At 43.2% G+C, this 17,609-nt stretch overlaps 1 protein-coding gene across 1 annotated transcript in view; it reads right to left on the bottom strand.

Annotated features, from left to right (window-relative positions):
* STAG1 (stromal antigen 1) overlaps positions 1-17,609 on the bottom strand; it is a 2,074,316-nt gene that overhangs the window by 121,262 nt on the left and 1,935,445 nt on the right. Inside the window, 1 exon segment of the mRNA XM_033958034.1 lies at positions 4,099-4,213. Within this exon segment, the coding sequence (XP_033813925.1) occupies positions 4,099-4,213 (115 nt within the window).

Below are 17,609 nucleotides of genomic sequence, written 5' to 3'. Positions count from 1 at the left end.
AGGCTATAGGTGCAGTTTATAACAATCTATGACATGCTGGACATGCAGTATGTACAAGTTAAATAAGCAAGCTATACAAGCTATATATGTTATATAGGGACAGGGAAAGCTGTGTTGAACCAGCTGATAGAATCCCCAGGAAGAGCAGCAGTTAGGAGAGATGAAAGAAAAAACAGTTCCCTCAGAGCCTGGTGTGTTTTTTCTCAAGTGACTTGGTACTAGAGGACAGCGTTAGAGTGGCCCCTCTTTGCTGCTGTGTTGAAACCAGCTGATAGAATCCTCAGGAAGAGCAGCAGTTAGGAGAGATGAAAGAAAACACAGTTCCCTCAGAGCCTGGCGTGCTCCTTCTCAAGTGCCTTGGCACTAGAGGACAGCGTTAGAGTGGCCCCTCTTTGCTGCTGTGTTGAAACCAGCTGATAGAATCCTCAGGAAGAGCAGCAGTTAGGAGAGATGAAAGAAAACACAGTTCCCTCAGAGCCTTCTCAAGTGTCAGGACCTACTGCTGCTGGAACGGTGGTCATCAACTTGGCAGCTAAGCTTCAAGCTGAAAAGTGTAAGGTAATGCACCTGGGTAAGAGAAACCCGCGCAGAACTTACGTACTAAATGGTGAGACCTTGGCCAGGACCACGACGGAACATGATCTAGGGGTGATCATTAATGATGTCATGAAGGCTGCCAATCAAGTGGAGAAGGCTTCCTCCAGGGCAAGGCAAATGATGGGTTGTATCCGTAGAGGTTTTGTCAGCAGGAGACCTGAAGTCATGATGCCGCTGTACAGGTCCATGGTGAGGCCTCACTTGGAGTATTGTGTTCATTTCTGGAGACCACACTACCGGAAGGATGTGCTGAGAATCGAGTCGGTTCAGCAAATGGCCACTAGGATGGTCTTGGGGCTCAAGGATCTCACGTATGAAGAAAGGCTAAATAAATTGCAGCTGTACTCACTTGAGGAATGAAGAAAGAGGGGTGACATGGTTGAAATGTTTAAGTACATCACGGGCCAGATCGAGTCGGAAGATGGTATTTTCTGTCTCATGGGACCCTCGACCACCAGAGGGCATCCGCTAAAAATAAGGGGGGGAAGTTTCGTAGTGACTACAGAAAATATTTCTTCACCGAAAGAGTGGTGGATCATTGGAACAAACTCCCACTGCAGGTGATTGAGGCCAGCAGTGTGTCAGATTTTAAGAGAAAATGGGATATTCACATGGGATCTCTAAGGGAGTAAAGTCAGAGGGGCGGGTATTTGGAATGGGCAGACTTGGTGGGCTATAGCCCTTTTCTGCCATCTTTTTCTATGTTTCTATGATGTGGGCAGACTTAGACTTAGTCGTACAGCATGTATAACCGAAAGTTATACAGCCCAGGATCGACGGAACTTGGACGTTGTGACTTAGACCATGTAAAACATGGTCTAAGTCACAAAAACTCACCTAAACTCACCAGATAAGCACTGCAAACACATAACACAGACCCCCACACACTACCCCAGTAATCATCAACCCCCCCACCCCCATAAAAATTTTATTCACAACTTTAAATTTCAGCCTCCAGACCATCATCACCTGGCCACCTGGCATAGGAAAGTCTAGTCGTCCAGCCCAGAGGCAGCTTAAGTCGTCTTAGGGGTGGGTTAGAGACCCATACATAGGAGGATCCATGCCCATAAGCCCCTGTAATCACTGCATTGATACTTAAACATGTGCACTGCCCTATACACCCCCCAAAACCCTTTTTGACTGACAGATAAGTGGCTCCTGCAGCCTAAGGGCTATTGGAGTGGTAGATAAGTGGGTCTAGGGTATTCTGGAGGTGGTTTGGGGAGCTCACCGTCACCTATAAGGGAGCTGTAGTGAGGAGAAGCCATGGCACCCTTTTTGTGAAGTTCACAGCAGTGCCTTGTAAGGTACCCCACTATTTAGGTGGCATGTCTGGGTGTGCAGTTCATCACGTTGCAGACCCCTCCCACATCCAACAGGGCTTGTTCTAGGCGTTTTTGACTTGGATGGAAAGTTAGATGGAAATGTGGTATAAAGATGGACAATTTAGCGGTTTGGATGATCAGATCGGCAGGACGTATAATTAGACGATTTTCGAAAGTAAAAATAAGTTGGACGTATCTTTCGAAAATGTGTCTTAGGCTCTTTTTAACTTTGGACGACTTGCAAGATGGATGCAAACGGACTTAGACGTCCCTTTCAATTATGCCCCTCAAAAAGCTTAATAATCACTTCAACAGCACTACTCCCATAATGAACAAAAATACCCTTTAATTGACATAAAAGATGCTAGGAGAATGGTCAGGAAAGATGGAAATAGAAGAAAACTAGCCCATATATTAAAATGGGAGGACAAAACATTTACAGGATAAATGTGCAAACGTGGCACTATAAGACTCAAGAATGAAAAATATATAGAGGCTGATAAGGATTGAAAAAGAATCACATAACAAATATTTCTTATTTGTTGCTTAGAGATAAAAGGCTGGCAGTACAACCGCAAAGCAAAAATAGGAAAATGTAAGCAAGGTAAATGAACAATTTTCAGAAGACTGTATATGAGAAGTTAGCTGGTGAGATCAGATTAGATACATCTAAGGATACTGGAGGAACAGAGAGTCAGACAATCTGCCATTTCCACTGTTTATCTTCTTAATGCTTTTTGAACTGGGAATGATCCTAGAAGACTAGGGAACTGTAGGATGTGGTTCCTCTTCACAAATGTGGAAGAGGAAGCTGTGAACTATTGGCCAGTTAGCCTGACTTCTGTAGCGAGTAATTTTATAGAAATGCTGCTAAAACACAGGTTAGTGCAGTTTCTGGAATTCAGTGAATTTCAGAATCCAAGACAGCATGCTTTACTAGAGGCAGATCTTGTCAGGTAAATCTGATCAAAATCTTTGACCTGATGACTAGAGTTAAGAACATAAGAATAAACTTACTGGGTCAGACCAATGGTCCATCAAGCCCTGTAGCCCGTTCTCACGGTGGCCAATTCAGGTCACTAGTACCTGACCAAAACCCAAGGAGTAACAATATTCCATGCTACTGATACAGGGAAATATTTTTAAAGCTGTTAGGAGAAAATATTTTTTCACTCAAAGAATAGTTAAGCTCTGGAATGCATTGCCAGAAATTGTGGTAAGAGCGGTTAATGTAGCTGTTTTTAAGAATGGTTTGGACAATTTCCTGGAGGAAAAGTCCATAGTCTGTTATTGAGACAGACATGGGAGAAGCCACTGCTGCCCTAGATCGGTAGCATGGAATGTTGCTACTATTTGGGTTTTTGCCAGGTATTAGTGACCTGGATTGGCCACTGTGAAGACGGGCTACTGGGCTAGATGAATTATTGGTCTGACCTAGTAAGGTTATTCTTATGAAAGCAGAGGAATAGCAAGCAGGGAAAAAGAAGTGATACTGCCTCTGTAAAAATCTCGGGTCGGACCCTGTTTGAAATACTATGTGCAATTCACCTTCAAAAGGATATAAAACAAATGGGGTTGGTCTAGAGGGGGGCTTCTAGAAAGATCTAAAGGAGCAGTTCTATAAAGTGACAACAAAGCATATTAGTGCCAATTCTGTAACGGCATTAAAGCACACTAACCTGTTATAGAACAATAGTGTAAAGCTGCTTTGGTGTGACAGCTTACACCACATCAATGGCAGACATATGCTGGCATGCTTAAATGCACCTTGCAATGCACACATCTGATAACATTCTATTAAGTGCTTCATTGCTAGGCAAAATGCCCATGATATGCCCATGCTCCACCCACTGGTATAACTCAATACTGTTATGTACTCCAATGATTTTATAATCCAGGTTAAATGTCAATAAACAACTTACAATGAGCACTATAGGAGTGCCTGGAAACTTGGGTCTGCATATTTCCCAGCTCTGTACTTTGACTATTATGTTATAAAGCATCAGTCTTAATCATTCTCAGCATCCATTCTATAAACTTCAGAATAAGAATGGCAACTAGCCTACAAGAAATACTGCATTCACACATTGCCAACTTGTCTGGAAGTTCTATATTCTCCCCATACTTTTACCCCTATTATCACATGTCAAAGGCTAAAATGAATCTTACTAACCAAATCAATAACCATGGTGTCCTCGAACTCCTCATTCATATCCTCTAGCTGTCCCCGTGAAGACATCATCACATCTTCAAAGATTGGTTCAGCATCATCCTCCATCAAGCCTCGGCTAAATGAGAAAGCAGAAAAGAAACTCACCTTATACTAAGTTACATAATTTGGCACTCTTTTTGCCCCTTAAACTATATAAATTTATCTTTATGTTATTAAGTGTACCATCCTTCTTAAACAAACAAAGTGTTCATTAGTAGAGTTTTCCAGTAGCCTCTAACTCTAGTTCTCATGAATCATCAACAAATTTGGGCTTTCTGATAATCAAAATGTGGAACTTAGTGTCCCAAACCAAAATTATCTTACATTTATTGTGAATATAATGCCAGTGACTCACAAGAACTGATATTGGGGATCACAGTATTAATGCCAGGGCTAGCTATTCAAAACTTGCAGATTCCAAAGAGTTAACTAGGAGATTTCTAGGGATCATAGCAGGGACACAGACTAGAACATGGCCTCCCAAACTTGTCCTGTTTCAAGCTATCTATAAAGCAAAGTTACTTGTAACTGGTGTTATTCAGGGACAGCAGGCAGATATTTTCCCAGATGAGTGACATCCACAGAGCTTGGTGCGGTCAGTGCTAAAGTGTACTGTCACTTTAAGCTTTTAGCGAAGCTTCAAGACTGCCCAAATCGCGCATGTGTGAGTGCCTTCCTGCACAATGTCAGCTCACAAGGTCGTTAGTTCTATGCCCAAGTGAAGAAGCTAACTAGGGGAGGTGGGCGGGCAGTGAGAATAACTGATTTATCCCAGGACAAGCAGGCAGCATATTCTCACAGATGGAACTCCCTAGCTTAACTGAAAGGGATGGAGGTTAGAATTGGCCTATAAATAAAGAATAAATGGTTCAGTACTACTAAATGAACTCAAACATACCATATGATATAAGTATATATAACTGAGTAATGGATGGAGAAGGAAATTGGTGAACTATTAACTGGTACAAAAATGTGCTCAATAAGAGTAAAAGGCAAATACTGTAATCCAGTACAGCCATCGATTGAGGTTGTTAAATGTAACCTGACCTCATAGTAGTAGCCCAATGCGAACATAGGAAAGCGAAATGTTATTAAGACCCAGGTAGAATGTCTAGTTGGGTTCTGGAATGTGGGACTTTAAGGTTATGTGAAGCCCTGCGTGACTTAGGTCATTGTACGAGGGTCATTTCATAAATAATGCACACAAATTTTTTTAAATTTACATGTTTGTGGGTTTTTTTTTCCCAAGTACACTTCCCCCTCCCCATTCGCAATTTCTGCACTCGCGATTTCACATAATCGCAATTTTTTTCTGGGGAGGAGGAAAATTTTTTTAAAAAATATTTTTTACCTCCCTGCCGCCTTCCCAGCCTTACGTGGTGGTCTAGCGGGCTTTCGGGGCAGGAGCGATCTTTCTACGCTCCTGCCCCGTGCAGATCGCCATGAGGAAATGGCTGTAGGGAGTTCCCGTCGTAGTCTCGAGAGACTACGGGAACTCACATTTAAGGCCGGGAAGGCGGCAGGGAGGTGGGGGTGGGTCAGAGCCGGATAATCGCGGTTTTTCATCATTCGCTGTCCGGCTCTGCCCGTATCCCCTGCGAATAACGAGGGAGAAGTGTATTTCTTTACAATCCTTCAATATAATCTGCCTACGTCCGGGAAGCTTCATTATTCAATCCAAGTTCAAGTTTCAAGTTTATTAAAATTTGATAAAACGCTAATCATAAATACTAAGGGGCTCATAATCGAAAGAGAAAAATGTCCAAAAACCGGCCTAAGTTGGCACTTGGATGAACATTGTCAAAATACGTCCAAGTGCCAATAATAAAAACGGGTTTTGGATATATTTCTATATGACCTAGGCCTTCATAGTGCCACGGAATGACCAGAGCTAAATGGGGCGTTTCAGGAGGAGTGTTGAGGGTGGGAGTTGGGCAGGACATGGGCAGGCTTAGACTTAGTCGTACTGCATGTATAACCGAAAGTTATACAGCACAGGATCGACGGAACTTGGATGTTGTGACTTAGACCATTTAAAACATGGTCTATGTCACAAAAGCCCACCTAAAGTCACCAGATAAGCACTGCAAACACACAATACAGACCCCCACACACTACCCCAGTGATCACCAACCCCACCCCCACCCGCATAAAAATATTAATCACAACTTGAAAATTGTGCCTCCAGAACATCATCACCTGGCAGCCTGGCATAGGAAAGCATAGTCGTGCTGCACAGAGGCATCTTAAACCATCTTGGGGGTGGTTTAGGGACCCATAGAGAGGTGGACCCATGCCCATAAGCCCCTGTAATCACTGCATTGATATTGAAACATGTGCACTCCCCTATACACCCCCAAAACCCTTTTTTACTAGCATATAAGTGACTCCTGCAGCCATAAGGGCTATTGGGGTGGTAGATAAGTGGGTCTAGGGGATTTTGGAGGTGATTTGGGGGGCTCACTATGACCTGTAAGGGAGCTGTAGTGAGATGAAGACATGGCACCCTTTTTGTGAAGTTCACAGCAGTGCCCTGTAAGGTACCCCACTATTTAGGTGCCATGTCTGGGTGTTCAGTCCATCACTTTGCAGACCCCTCCCACGTCCAACAGGGCTTGTTCTAGGCATTTTTGACTTGGACGAAAAGTTGGACGGAAATGTGGTTTAAAGATGGACAATTTAGCGACTTGGACGATCAGATCAGTAGGACGTATAGTTAGACGATTTTTGAAACGAAAAAAATTTGGATGTATTTTTTGAAAACGTGTCCTAAGCTACTTTTTACTTTGGATGACTTGTGACTTGGATGAAAACAGATTTAGAAGTTCCTTTTGATTATGCCCCTCCACGCGTTTAATAATAAAAATTAAAAATGGGGAACAATCAATGGACTTAAAACACAACTTTACTTACATGAAAACAACAGGAAAGTTGTACAATTTTAAAAGGAGAGAGTACAATTAAGGTTAAAAACAAAAGGGAAATAGGAGAAATCATATTGATGTTGAATATGAGTAAAAACAGAAAGGCAAGAAAGGTCACTGTTTTTGTTCAGTTGCCGAATGGCTCAGGTACCGGTGGAAGAAACCTTATGCCTGGACTGTAGGGAGCATGAGGTAATACCTCCCAGCCGTATTTGCATAGTTTTTCAATGACAACATTCCCTATGTGCGGACGAGCGTTGTCGTGAAGAATGAGTGGCCCAGCCAAGAGCAACTGGGTCAGGTTTTGTGCATTTTTTCTGCGCATTTTTTTTGCAAAAAAAAAAATCATGATAATACACTGCTGTCACACTTCTTCCACATGGAACTTTGTCTGTGATGATGATGCCTTCATGATCATAAGCAAAAATCATCAGTTTTTGACTTCTGATTGAGTCGTAGGGAAGCAAATATAGCTGGGAGGTGTTACCTCATGCTCCCTACAGTCCAGACATGAGTCCACCAGACTTTGACCTTTTTTCCAAAGTTGAAACAACCTATGCGTGGACATTGTTTTGCATCTCTGGAAGAGCTTTCTTCCACCGGTACCCGAGCCATTCGACAACTGAACAAAAACAGTGTCATGGATGGAATAATAAAGCTTCCCGGACGTTGGGACTCGGTCATTGCAAAGCAAAGCGACTATATTGAAGGATTGTAAAGAAATACTTGAAAAAAAAATAAAACATGTACATTTTTTAAAAATAGTGTGCATTATTTATGAAATGACTATCGTATGATAGGGAACAGACTGACTGAGCTGGCTGGGGGTTAGGAAATAGCTAGCAGTGCCTCCCCTAGGGATTACCCTGAGAGCTCTAGTATCTCTTCTGCAAGGTGAACAGAGGTCAGTGCTCTAGATTCACCGACTCAAATAGGAAAAGTAATGTAGAAGTGTAATTGGAAAAAAGATCAGCAAAGATAAGACCAGTCAGAGAGCACAACCTATGTAGAAGGTTTGATCAGAGGGTTGGAATCGGGGCCGGATTAACCAACAGGCCCAGTAGGTATGTGCCTAGGGCCCGAAATGGTCAGGGGGGCTCAATGAAGGAGGCCCCCCGATCGGCAACACGGGCCACCCCATCGATGGAAAGTAATACAAATGAGCAACGCGGGTCAGAAAGGCAAGGGGAACTGTAATTTTGCAGCGGTGCTGCTTGCCCACAGCTTCCCCCTGACGCAGCTTCCTGTTTCCGCCTGGGCGCGTCAGAGGGAAGCTTTGGACAAGCAGCACCGCTTGCAAAATTACAATTCCCCTTGCCTTTCTTACCCGTGTTGCTCATTTGTATTACTTTCCGTCGATGGGGGGGCCCGCGTTGCCGATCATGGGGGGCAGCGTTGCCAATCGGGGGGGCGCGCGTTGTCGATCGATGCTTGGGGGGCGTTGCAGTTCTAAAATAAAAAAAATAGGAGTGAGTGGTGAGATGAGCCTGGGGTGGAGGGAGAGAGAGAAGGGGGCAAGGTAGAGCAGGGCAGATGATGGATGTGAGGAGAAGGGAGACTGAAGGGAGCAGGGCAGATGATGGATGTGGGAAGAAAGGGGCAAAGCAGGACAGATGATGGAAGTGGGGAGAAGGAAGACAGAAGGGAGCTGGGCAGATGATGGAAGTGGGGAGAACTTGTGCCTAGCCCTCACCTCCTCACCACTGCTACTGCTTTCCCACATTCTGGATGGGGGGAAGTTTCACTTCTTCAGGGCAGCTCCATTTGAATCGGGAGCTGCTCCAACTCGACCGGACCTCAGCAGCCACAAGGGAAAGAGTTGGTCGGGTGTGGGAGGCCAACTCCACCCCCAACAGCCCTTGCAGCGCTTCTTTTCACCTAAAGGTTTCTTCTCCTCAGGGCAGCTCCGCTTTAATTGGGAGCTGCCCCAACCTGACTGGACCTCAGCAGCCGCAAGGGAAGGAGTTGGTTTGGTGTGGGAGGCCAACTCCACCCCCAAAGGCCCTTGCGGCGCTTCTATTCACCTAAAGGTTTCTTCTCCTCAGGGCAGCTCCGCTTGAATTGGGAGCTGCCCCAACCCGACCGGACCTCAACAGATGCAAGGGAAGGAGTTGGTTGGGTGTGGGAGGCCAACTCCACCCCCAAAGGCCCTTGCGACGCTCCTTCTCTTTTCCTAAAAAAAACCAACAACAAATTTTTTTAAAAACCCACCTCTCAAACCCATAGGACCACCTACAACCGCACACTCAACAACTCTTACCCCTATCATGCACAATGAAACCTACAACACAAAAACAAACATAAACTATCCTACTGATCATCTTGTTCCTAACAAACTGGAAAGCAGCAGCTAACAACATCTCCCCAATTCCAATTATTACAACTACCAATATAATTCACCACCCAACCAGGAGAACCACAGTGGACAGGCACATAAACTACCAGACCTACACACACTACACTGTCATATCAACAAAGATCAACAAACCCCTATAACACCAAACCACACCCTCACCCAAGACCACTCATCTACCCCAAAACAATAAGTGCACAAACAGAACACACAACACTTACATGTGCCTACATAAACATCAGAGCTCTAGGGCCTAAGATAGAACTCATAAAAGACTGGATAGAAAACGAGAATCTGGACTGCCTCTTCCTCACAGAAACCTGGCTTACATCAGACTCAGATCCCAGGATAACGGAAGTCTGCCCCAAGGGATACAAAACAACAGTGGTCTGCAGGGAAAAAAAAGAGGAGGAGGTCTAGCCATCATAGTCAGGAACTCCCTAAATCTGAATATACTAGCCAAAACGTCCACCCCTTACATGGATCTATTAGCCTGCCAACTCTCATGCACCACACTAAAAGGATCCATAACTTGCATGCTCTGCTACATAACACCAGGGAACTGGAACACATCAAGACCTGAATTTGAAGATTTTATATACCAAAATTCACTAACGGCAACCTTACAACCTAATCCTAGGAGACCTTAACCTCCATCTCGAAAACCAATCCTCCAAACAAGTAGAAAACCTACTGTTATTCCTCGAAGCCCTATCATACAAGATTTTAGACCCACAAATCACACATGAGAAAGGTCACCAACTAGACATTGCAGTCTTCATGACTCAATAGCCTTACTGCCCGAGATTCAAACATCAAATGGAAAGTGGTCTCGATCCCTCTGGTCAGACCACTACACATATTCCTTCAACCTCAACTGGGCCAAAGACAAAACCTAACCAAAACCCCAAAGATCAACTTACAACTCTCGTAAATACATTGATCCCTCCAAATTCTGGACTACAGATGCGGCAATCCAAAAATGCAACCCCAAGGACTTCGTCTCACAATGGTGCAAGCTAAGCACAGCTACCCTAGACGAGCTAGCCTCATTACAAACCAAAAACAGAATTAGCAGACGATCAGACAAATGGTTCGATAACGAACTACTCCTACTCAAAAGACAATGCAGACGACTAGAAAGAAAATGGAGAAATAACAAAGAACCCACAAAAACAGCATGGAGAAAACTAAACCAATAATAAAAACTGAAACTAAAAGAAAAAAGAAAAACACACTACACCAACGATACCCAAGACAAAAAAAAAACTATTCCAAATACTAAAAGAACTCACAGACATCAAACCCTATCTGGCCAATAATTGAACCCCTCCCCCCTCAGCTATACTTTTACCCGAATACTTTAAAAATAAAATCACAACTGCCAGGACTACCCTATCCGGAAGCCCAATCCACCTAGAAGAGATCACAATGCCCCCCCACAGAAAAAGATTCAGCAGCGGCAGACAGAACCTGGTCCCACTTCCCCACAATACAATGGTCCAACCTTAACAAACTCTACAAAAAATACAGCCACGCAACCTACAATCTCAACCACTGCCCTCCATACCTATTAAAATCCTCCAGTACCAAATTCCGTGCTCTCCTCTTACAATGGATACAAACCATGCTCACAGATGGCCTTTTCCCGCAAGACCTCAGCGAAATCGTTTTCACCCCGATCCTAAAAAACACTAAAGGAGCAACAAATCAACTACAGACCCATAGCCTCCATATCACTTTATGTCAAACTAATGGAAGGCCTGGTAGTCAAACTCCTCATTAACTACCTAGAAGACCACAACATACTCCACCCTACACAATCTGGTTTCAGAACCAACTACAGCCCAGAGACACTACTAGGTTCCCTCCTGGACAGAGTCAGACAACACCTCAGCATAGGTAGAAATATGCTGATTATACAGCTGGATCTCACTGCAGCATTTGACCTAGTGGACCACAACATCCTACTACAAATACTAGAAACAATAGAAATCACAGACAAGGTACACACATGATTTCAAGGTTTCCTACAATCTAGAACTTACAGAGTCAAGTTGAACAAAGAAAAATCAGAACCATGGTCCAACCCCTGCGGCGTACCCCAAAGATCTCCACTGTCCTCAACTCTCTTCAATCTCTACATAGCATTCCTCGGCACTTGCCTGAACAAATTAGGCTTAACCTCCTATAGCTATGCAGACAACATCACCATTCTCTTTCCTTTTGATCGACCAATGTCCTCCAAGACAGACACACTACACAGGACACTTGAAACAATTACAACATGGATGAATAATTACAAACTGAAACTGAACCCAGACAAGACAAAATTCATTCTCCTCGAAAATAATAAAATCCCAACTATAACAAATCTAGTAATAAACTCAATCACATAACCCATACAACTCACTCTAAAACTTCTAGGAATGACAATAGACAGATGCTGTACCATGCAACCACAAATCAACAAAACAATACAAAAATCATTCACGGTCATGAGAAACTTAAAGCAAGTTCGAAAATTCTTCAACAGAAAACAATTCCAGCTCTTGGTCCAGTCCCTAGTCCTAGGTCTTCTAGATTACTGCAACATACTCTATCTCCCCTGCCCCACAACCACGATAAAACAACTACAAACAGTTCAAAACACAGCACTAAAACTTATCTATTCCCTGAGGAAACATGACCACATCACGGTGGCATACCTCGACTCACACTGGCTCCCAATACAAGAAGAGTGCAATTCAAATTCTACTGCCTACTATTTAAAGTCATAAATAGAGATAGCCCAGCCTACCTAAACAACCTCCTAATCCAAACTACCTCAACCAGACACAGGAGAACACACAAACCGTTCACGCATCCCCCAATCAGAGACGTCAAATGAAAAAAACTGTACAATGGCCTTCTAGCCACTCAAGCAGCAAAACTAGACTACCAACTCTCCAATTTACTGATAATGACTCCAGACTACAAATCGTTTAGAAAAGAAATAAAAACCATCCTATTCAAGAAATCCTTTAAGACAAACTAACACTGCAAGACTCATCCCAATTCTCTGATGCAACTCGCTCTATTCTTCAATTCCTCTGGAAATGGCCAGATAACTTCTTTTGTAATCCGCCTTGAACAGCAAGGTATTGGCAGAATAGAAATCACTAATGTAAGATAGAGTTAGTGAGATAGTGGAGGGGTGAAGGAAAGGGGTGGCAAGCTGTTAGTAGACACAGTGAAAAGAGGGAAACTGAGGGCTGAATAGTAAGAAAGAATTAAATTTAGACAGAGGCAGAAAATAGAGAAGAAAGACAAGAGAAGAAAATGAAAGGGAAGAGAGAGGAGAGAGATGCCAAAGAACGGGGAAGGACACAGAGATATCACATCCGAGTGAAGGAAATAAGAAGAGAGATGCTAAAAACCACAGAGAGGAGGAAAGGAGAGATGGAAGGAGAGAGATGCTAGACTATGAGGGGAACAGAGGGAAGGTGATGGATATCAGACCAAGGGGGAGGGAGGAGGCAGGAGCAGAGATGGCAAAGGGAGACAAACATTTTCTGGAAGGGGCAGACAGTGGATGGAAGGAAGAGAATGATGAGAAGATGAGGAAAGCAGAAACCAGACAACAAAGGTAGAAAAAAAAATTTCTATTTATTTATTTGTTTATTTTTGCTTTAAGATAAGGTATTATTGTAGCTGTGTTGATAATTGTTTATTAATAGAAAATGGAAATAAGATGATACTGTTTATTGAACTAATTTTAATACATTTTTACAAATTCAGAGACCATAACTCCTTTCCTCAGGTGAGGACAGGGATACTGTAACAGCAGTATAGTTTACTGACCTGAAGAAAGAGGTTTTAACCTCTGAAAGCTAAGAAAGAAATGTATTAGTCCAATAAAATAATGGGCACTAAATTTTCTTCCCGCTATGCCCCATGCCTCCTACCCAAATGCAAAATATAAATTGGTGGGCTTCCGAAAGCCCTGCCAGCTGAAGATCTCTTCCTCTAGGAAGGAAGGGGAGTTTTGTTCAGAGATGTTTGAAGGTTGCATAGAAGAAAAACTTTACACTGGCACTGGTATGGTAATCTTTGTTTGTTTTGAATTTTAAAATAAAAGAAATAAAGTGGAAATAAAGAAGTAAATACATGGGGGCGGGGCATGGTGGGTGGGGCGAGGCAGGGGGCCCAGTGTACTTGTGTGCCTAGGGGCCCTCGATGAATTAATCCTGCCCTGGTTGGAATCCCTGAATGCGCCCATTCTTGCAGAAACAAATGAATGCTCAGGGAGAAGGTTATGGCTGAAAGGAAGTATTGGAGGAACTGATAGCAGCGAGTTGAAGTGTGAGCCAAAAAATTTAACCTCAGGTTCTACTGAGATATGGAGTCAGATCGCTGGACTGAGAGCTGTGAGCACTAAGCATGGCAACATAGAACCTCTCTTTAGTTAAACAGGAATAGTAGGAGGGCAGCTACAAACAGTAACAAGGAATCTAGATGCAACTGGTGAGGGATTATATCACATAGTAAAACAAAACCAACGGAAACAGAAACTTGAATCACTGGAGGGATTCCAGTACCAGGTATTACAATAGAAATTGGACAGAGAAGGGGAAGTCAATCTGGCTGTTGAAGTCAGAGTGTGAAGGTTTTATGAAACAGAAGATCTTAGTTCTGAGAGAACTGGAACTTGAAAATATATATTTGTTTCTCTTTTAGGTTAAAATTTTTTTAAAGGCTTTTTTGTGTCTTACTTTTGAAGTAGGTAGCAAGAGAACTCGGATATGTGAAATATCAATAATATAATAAACCACACTTTCACAAAATATGATGATGATAATGTCATATACAAATGTAGGCAGTACTGCTTCAGTTTAAAGGGGTGTGTGTTTCAAAAAATGGAGGAAAAAGCCTCAGACAAATGCCCTCCCACCACCACAATGGTGGATACAGGTGGTTGGGTGGTAACCTCACTGGCAAAAAACCTCCATTACACTCCCTGATGAAAAAAACTATAAGCAGGGCTGTCTATGCAAAGTTGATAGATGAAAGAAATTTTCAACTTATCTCTGTTGATCGGTATACCGACGATGGCCAGCGTTTCACTAACTTGCTGCCTCAGGGTGTAACAAAGTCCAATCAAACTTTTAACCGGGACGTGGAAACGTCTCTGCAGATCTTTTTGATGGCCCGGTACAGTGGCATGATAACCTTCTCCAATCTGTTTGTGATCCCATTCTTAATTACTCCTAGCATTCTGTTTGCCCTTTTCGCCGCCACGCATTGCGCGGACGGCTTTATTGACTTGTCTACAAGTACTCCCAAGTCTCTTTCCTGGGGGGGTCTCTCCGAGTACCGCACCGGACATCCTGTATTCTTGTATAAGATTTTTGTTACCGATATGAATCACTTTGCACTTATCCACGTTGAACCCCATTTGCCATTTCGCAGCCCATTTGTGTCTTGTTGTAGGTCTTCGCAATCCTTCTGTGTCCTCACTACTCTGAATAATTTTGTATCGTCCGCAAATTTAATCACCTTGCTCGTCGTACCAATTTCCAGGTCATTTATAAATATGTTGAAGAGCACGTGCCCAAGCACCAAACCCTGAGGCACTCCACTCGTGACGTTTTTCCAGTCCAAGTATTGTCCATTTACCCCCACTCACTATCCGCTAACCAGTTTTTAATCCACATGAGTATATCACCCTTGATTCCATGGCCTGCAATTTTTCGAAGTAGTCGTTAATGGGAGAACTTGTCAAACACCTTCTGAAAATCCAGATATACAATGTCGACCGGGTTACCCTTGTCTATTTGCCTGTTTACTCCCTCGAAGAAGTGCAGTAAGTTTGTCAGGCAAGATCTTCCTTTGCTGAAGCTATGCTGGCTGGTCCTCATCAGATTGTGTCTAAGATGATCAATGATGCAGTCCTTTATCAGTGCCTCTACCATCTTTCCCGGTACCTAAGTCAGACTCACTGGTCTGTAGTTTCCCAGATCTCCACTCAAACCTTTCTTGAAGATCGGCGTAACATTCATCACTTTCCAGTCTTCCGGAATCCTTCCTGATTGACTATTAGTTGAAGCAGTTCAGCTATAACCCCTTTCAGTTCCTTGATTACCCTCGGGTGGATGCCGTCTGGTCCCGGGGATTTATTGTTTTAGAGCCTATCAATCTGCCTGCATACCTCTTCTAGACTGACCGTCGAACCTGTTTCCCATTTTTGTTTCCTGTGTATAGCCTGTCAGCTTCTGGTATATTGGATATATCCTCTTCGGTAAATGCAGACGCAAAAAAATGTGTTCAGTTTGTCGGCAATAGTTTTGTCCTCCTTCAGTACTCCCTTTATTCTCTGGTCATCTAACGGCCCCACTGCTTCCTTCACGGGTTGTTTCCCCTTAATATATCGAAATAACGGCGTAAAATTTTTGCCTCCTTGGCTATTTTTTCCTCATAGTCTCTTTTGGCCCCTCTCACTTGCTTTGATGTTATTTGTGCTTTTTCCAGTTTTCGTCCGTTTTTGTCCTTTTCCATTCCTTAAACAAAGTCTTCTTGTCTTTGATCGCTTCCTTCACCACTACAGTGAGCCACACTGTTCTTTGTTCTTTTTCCTCTTGGAACCCTTGTTGATATGCGGTATATATAGATTTTGCACCTCGGTGACTGTGTCCTTAAAATGGGACCATGCTTGCTCTAGCATTTTTACAGTACTTATCTTCTTCCTAATCTTCTTTCCCACCAAGACTCTCATCCCTTCGTAGTTCCCTATTCGGAAGTTCAGTGCCGTGGCCATCGTTCTGGATCGATTTTTTTGTTCTTGTGTCCAGGTTGAAGTAGATCATGTTGTGATCACTGTTTCCCAGCGTCCCTTCCACTTCTATATTTTGTGACAGTCCTTGTAGTCCATTTAGAATTAATTCCAGAAATGCATGTCCTCTCGTATTTTCCTTAACAAGTTGTTCCAGGAAGCAATCACCTACAGCATCCAGGAACTTGGTCTCCCTATTGCAGCCAAAGGTGCCTAGGTTCCAATCTATCCCTGGATAATTGAAGTCGTCCATGATAACTGCGTTGCCTCCCTTACATTTTTTTTATTTTGTCCGTCATTTCTCCATCAGTCTCTTCTGACTGCCTGGAGGTCGATAGTAAATGCCGATCTTCATATCCGTTCCATTTGTTTCCGGTATTTTGGTCCATAGAGACTCTACCTTATTGTTCATTTCCGGCTTGTTCTCTCCAGTAGACTCAATTCCCTTTTTTATGTATAGGGCAATACCTCCACCTTCCCTACTCTGTCTCTGTGGTTTAGCTTGTATCTCGGTAGCACAGTGTCCCAGATGTTTTCCTTGTTCCACCATGTTTCCGTGATGCCGATGATGTCCAGGTTATCTTTTGTTGCCATAGCTTCCAATTCCCCCATCATATTCCTCAGGCTCCTTGTGTTCATGTACATACACTTAAGTTTGTGGCCTGTTACTTTCTTCCTCCTTCTGTCTCCTTCGCTTCTGTCCCTTTTGATCTGTCAGGATTTCCATCTTGCCTATGATCCGGTGAGTCTATCCCGCAATCTTCCTGCATGGTATCCCCTGGGTATACCGTTTCCCGAACCATTGACTCTTGGTCGACTGTTGGCTTTCCCCTTCTTCTTAGTTTAAAAAGTATTTCCTTAGATTACTCCTGAGCCTATCATCTTTCAACTTCATCCTATGCCATCTCATTCCAGAGCTTCCTTTCAACTCTTCTGTTGTGCACATAAGTTCTTCACCCCCTAAACTGTACCGTTCTTTAGTTTGTAGTACTGGCCAGCATGCTGAATGCTCTGCACTGCTCCGATGGTCATAGAGTTCTTACAAGCATTAGTGCAGCGCAGAACATTCAGCACGCCAGCCAGGGCTAAAAACCTCCTCCATGCTTTTGTAAAAAGGGGAGAGGGTTAGCTTGTGATTACTTATTCCATACTGGGTGAGGGTGGTTCTGTGTTCTATGTATATGAAAGACACAGTTTTCTGTTAGCGTTGACTAGCTTTGTTTGGTTAAATGCATCGGGCATGGTTCTTGGGGCACCTTGAATAAAGCTGATTTGAATTTCCTTATTGTCTGCCAATCTTCTTTTGTTCCACGTTGGATTCTTTGGTGGACTGCTTGTCTTGTTGTTTCGTTACAAGTTAACATACATGGAGTGGAACGTACTA

This window comes from Geotrypetes seraphini, chromosome 9, assembly GCF_902459505.1.
Source record: "Geotrypetes seraphini chromosome 9, aGeoSer1.1, whole genome shotgun sequence".
In the NCBI taxonomy this organism is placed as follows: domain Eukaryota; kingdom Metazoa; phylum Chordata; class Amphibia; order Gymnophiona; family Dermophiidae; genus Geotrypetes; species Geotrypetes seraphini.
The sequence above is the reverse complement of the archived record's forward strand: the minus strand, read 5'-3'. Positions and strand labels throughout refer to the sequence as shown.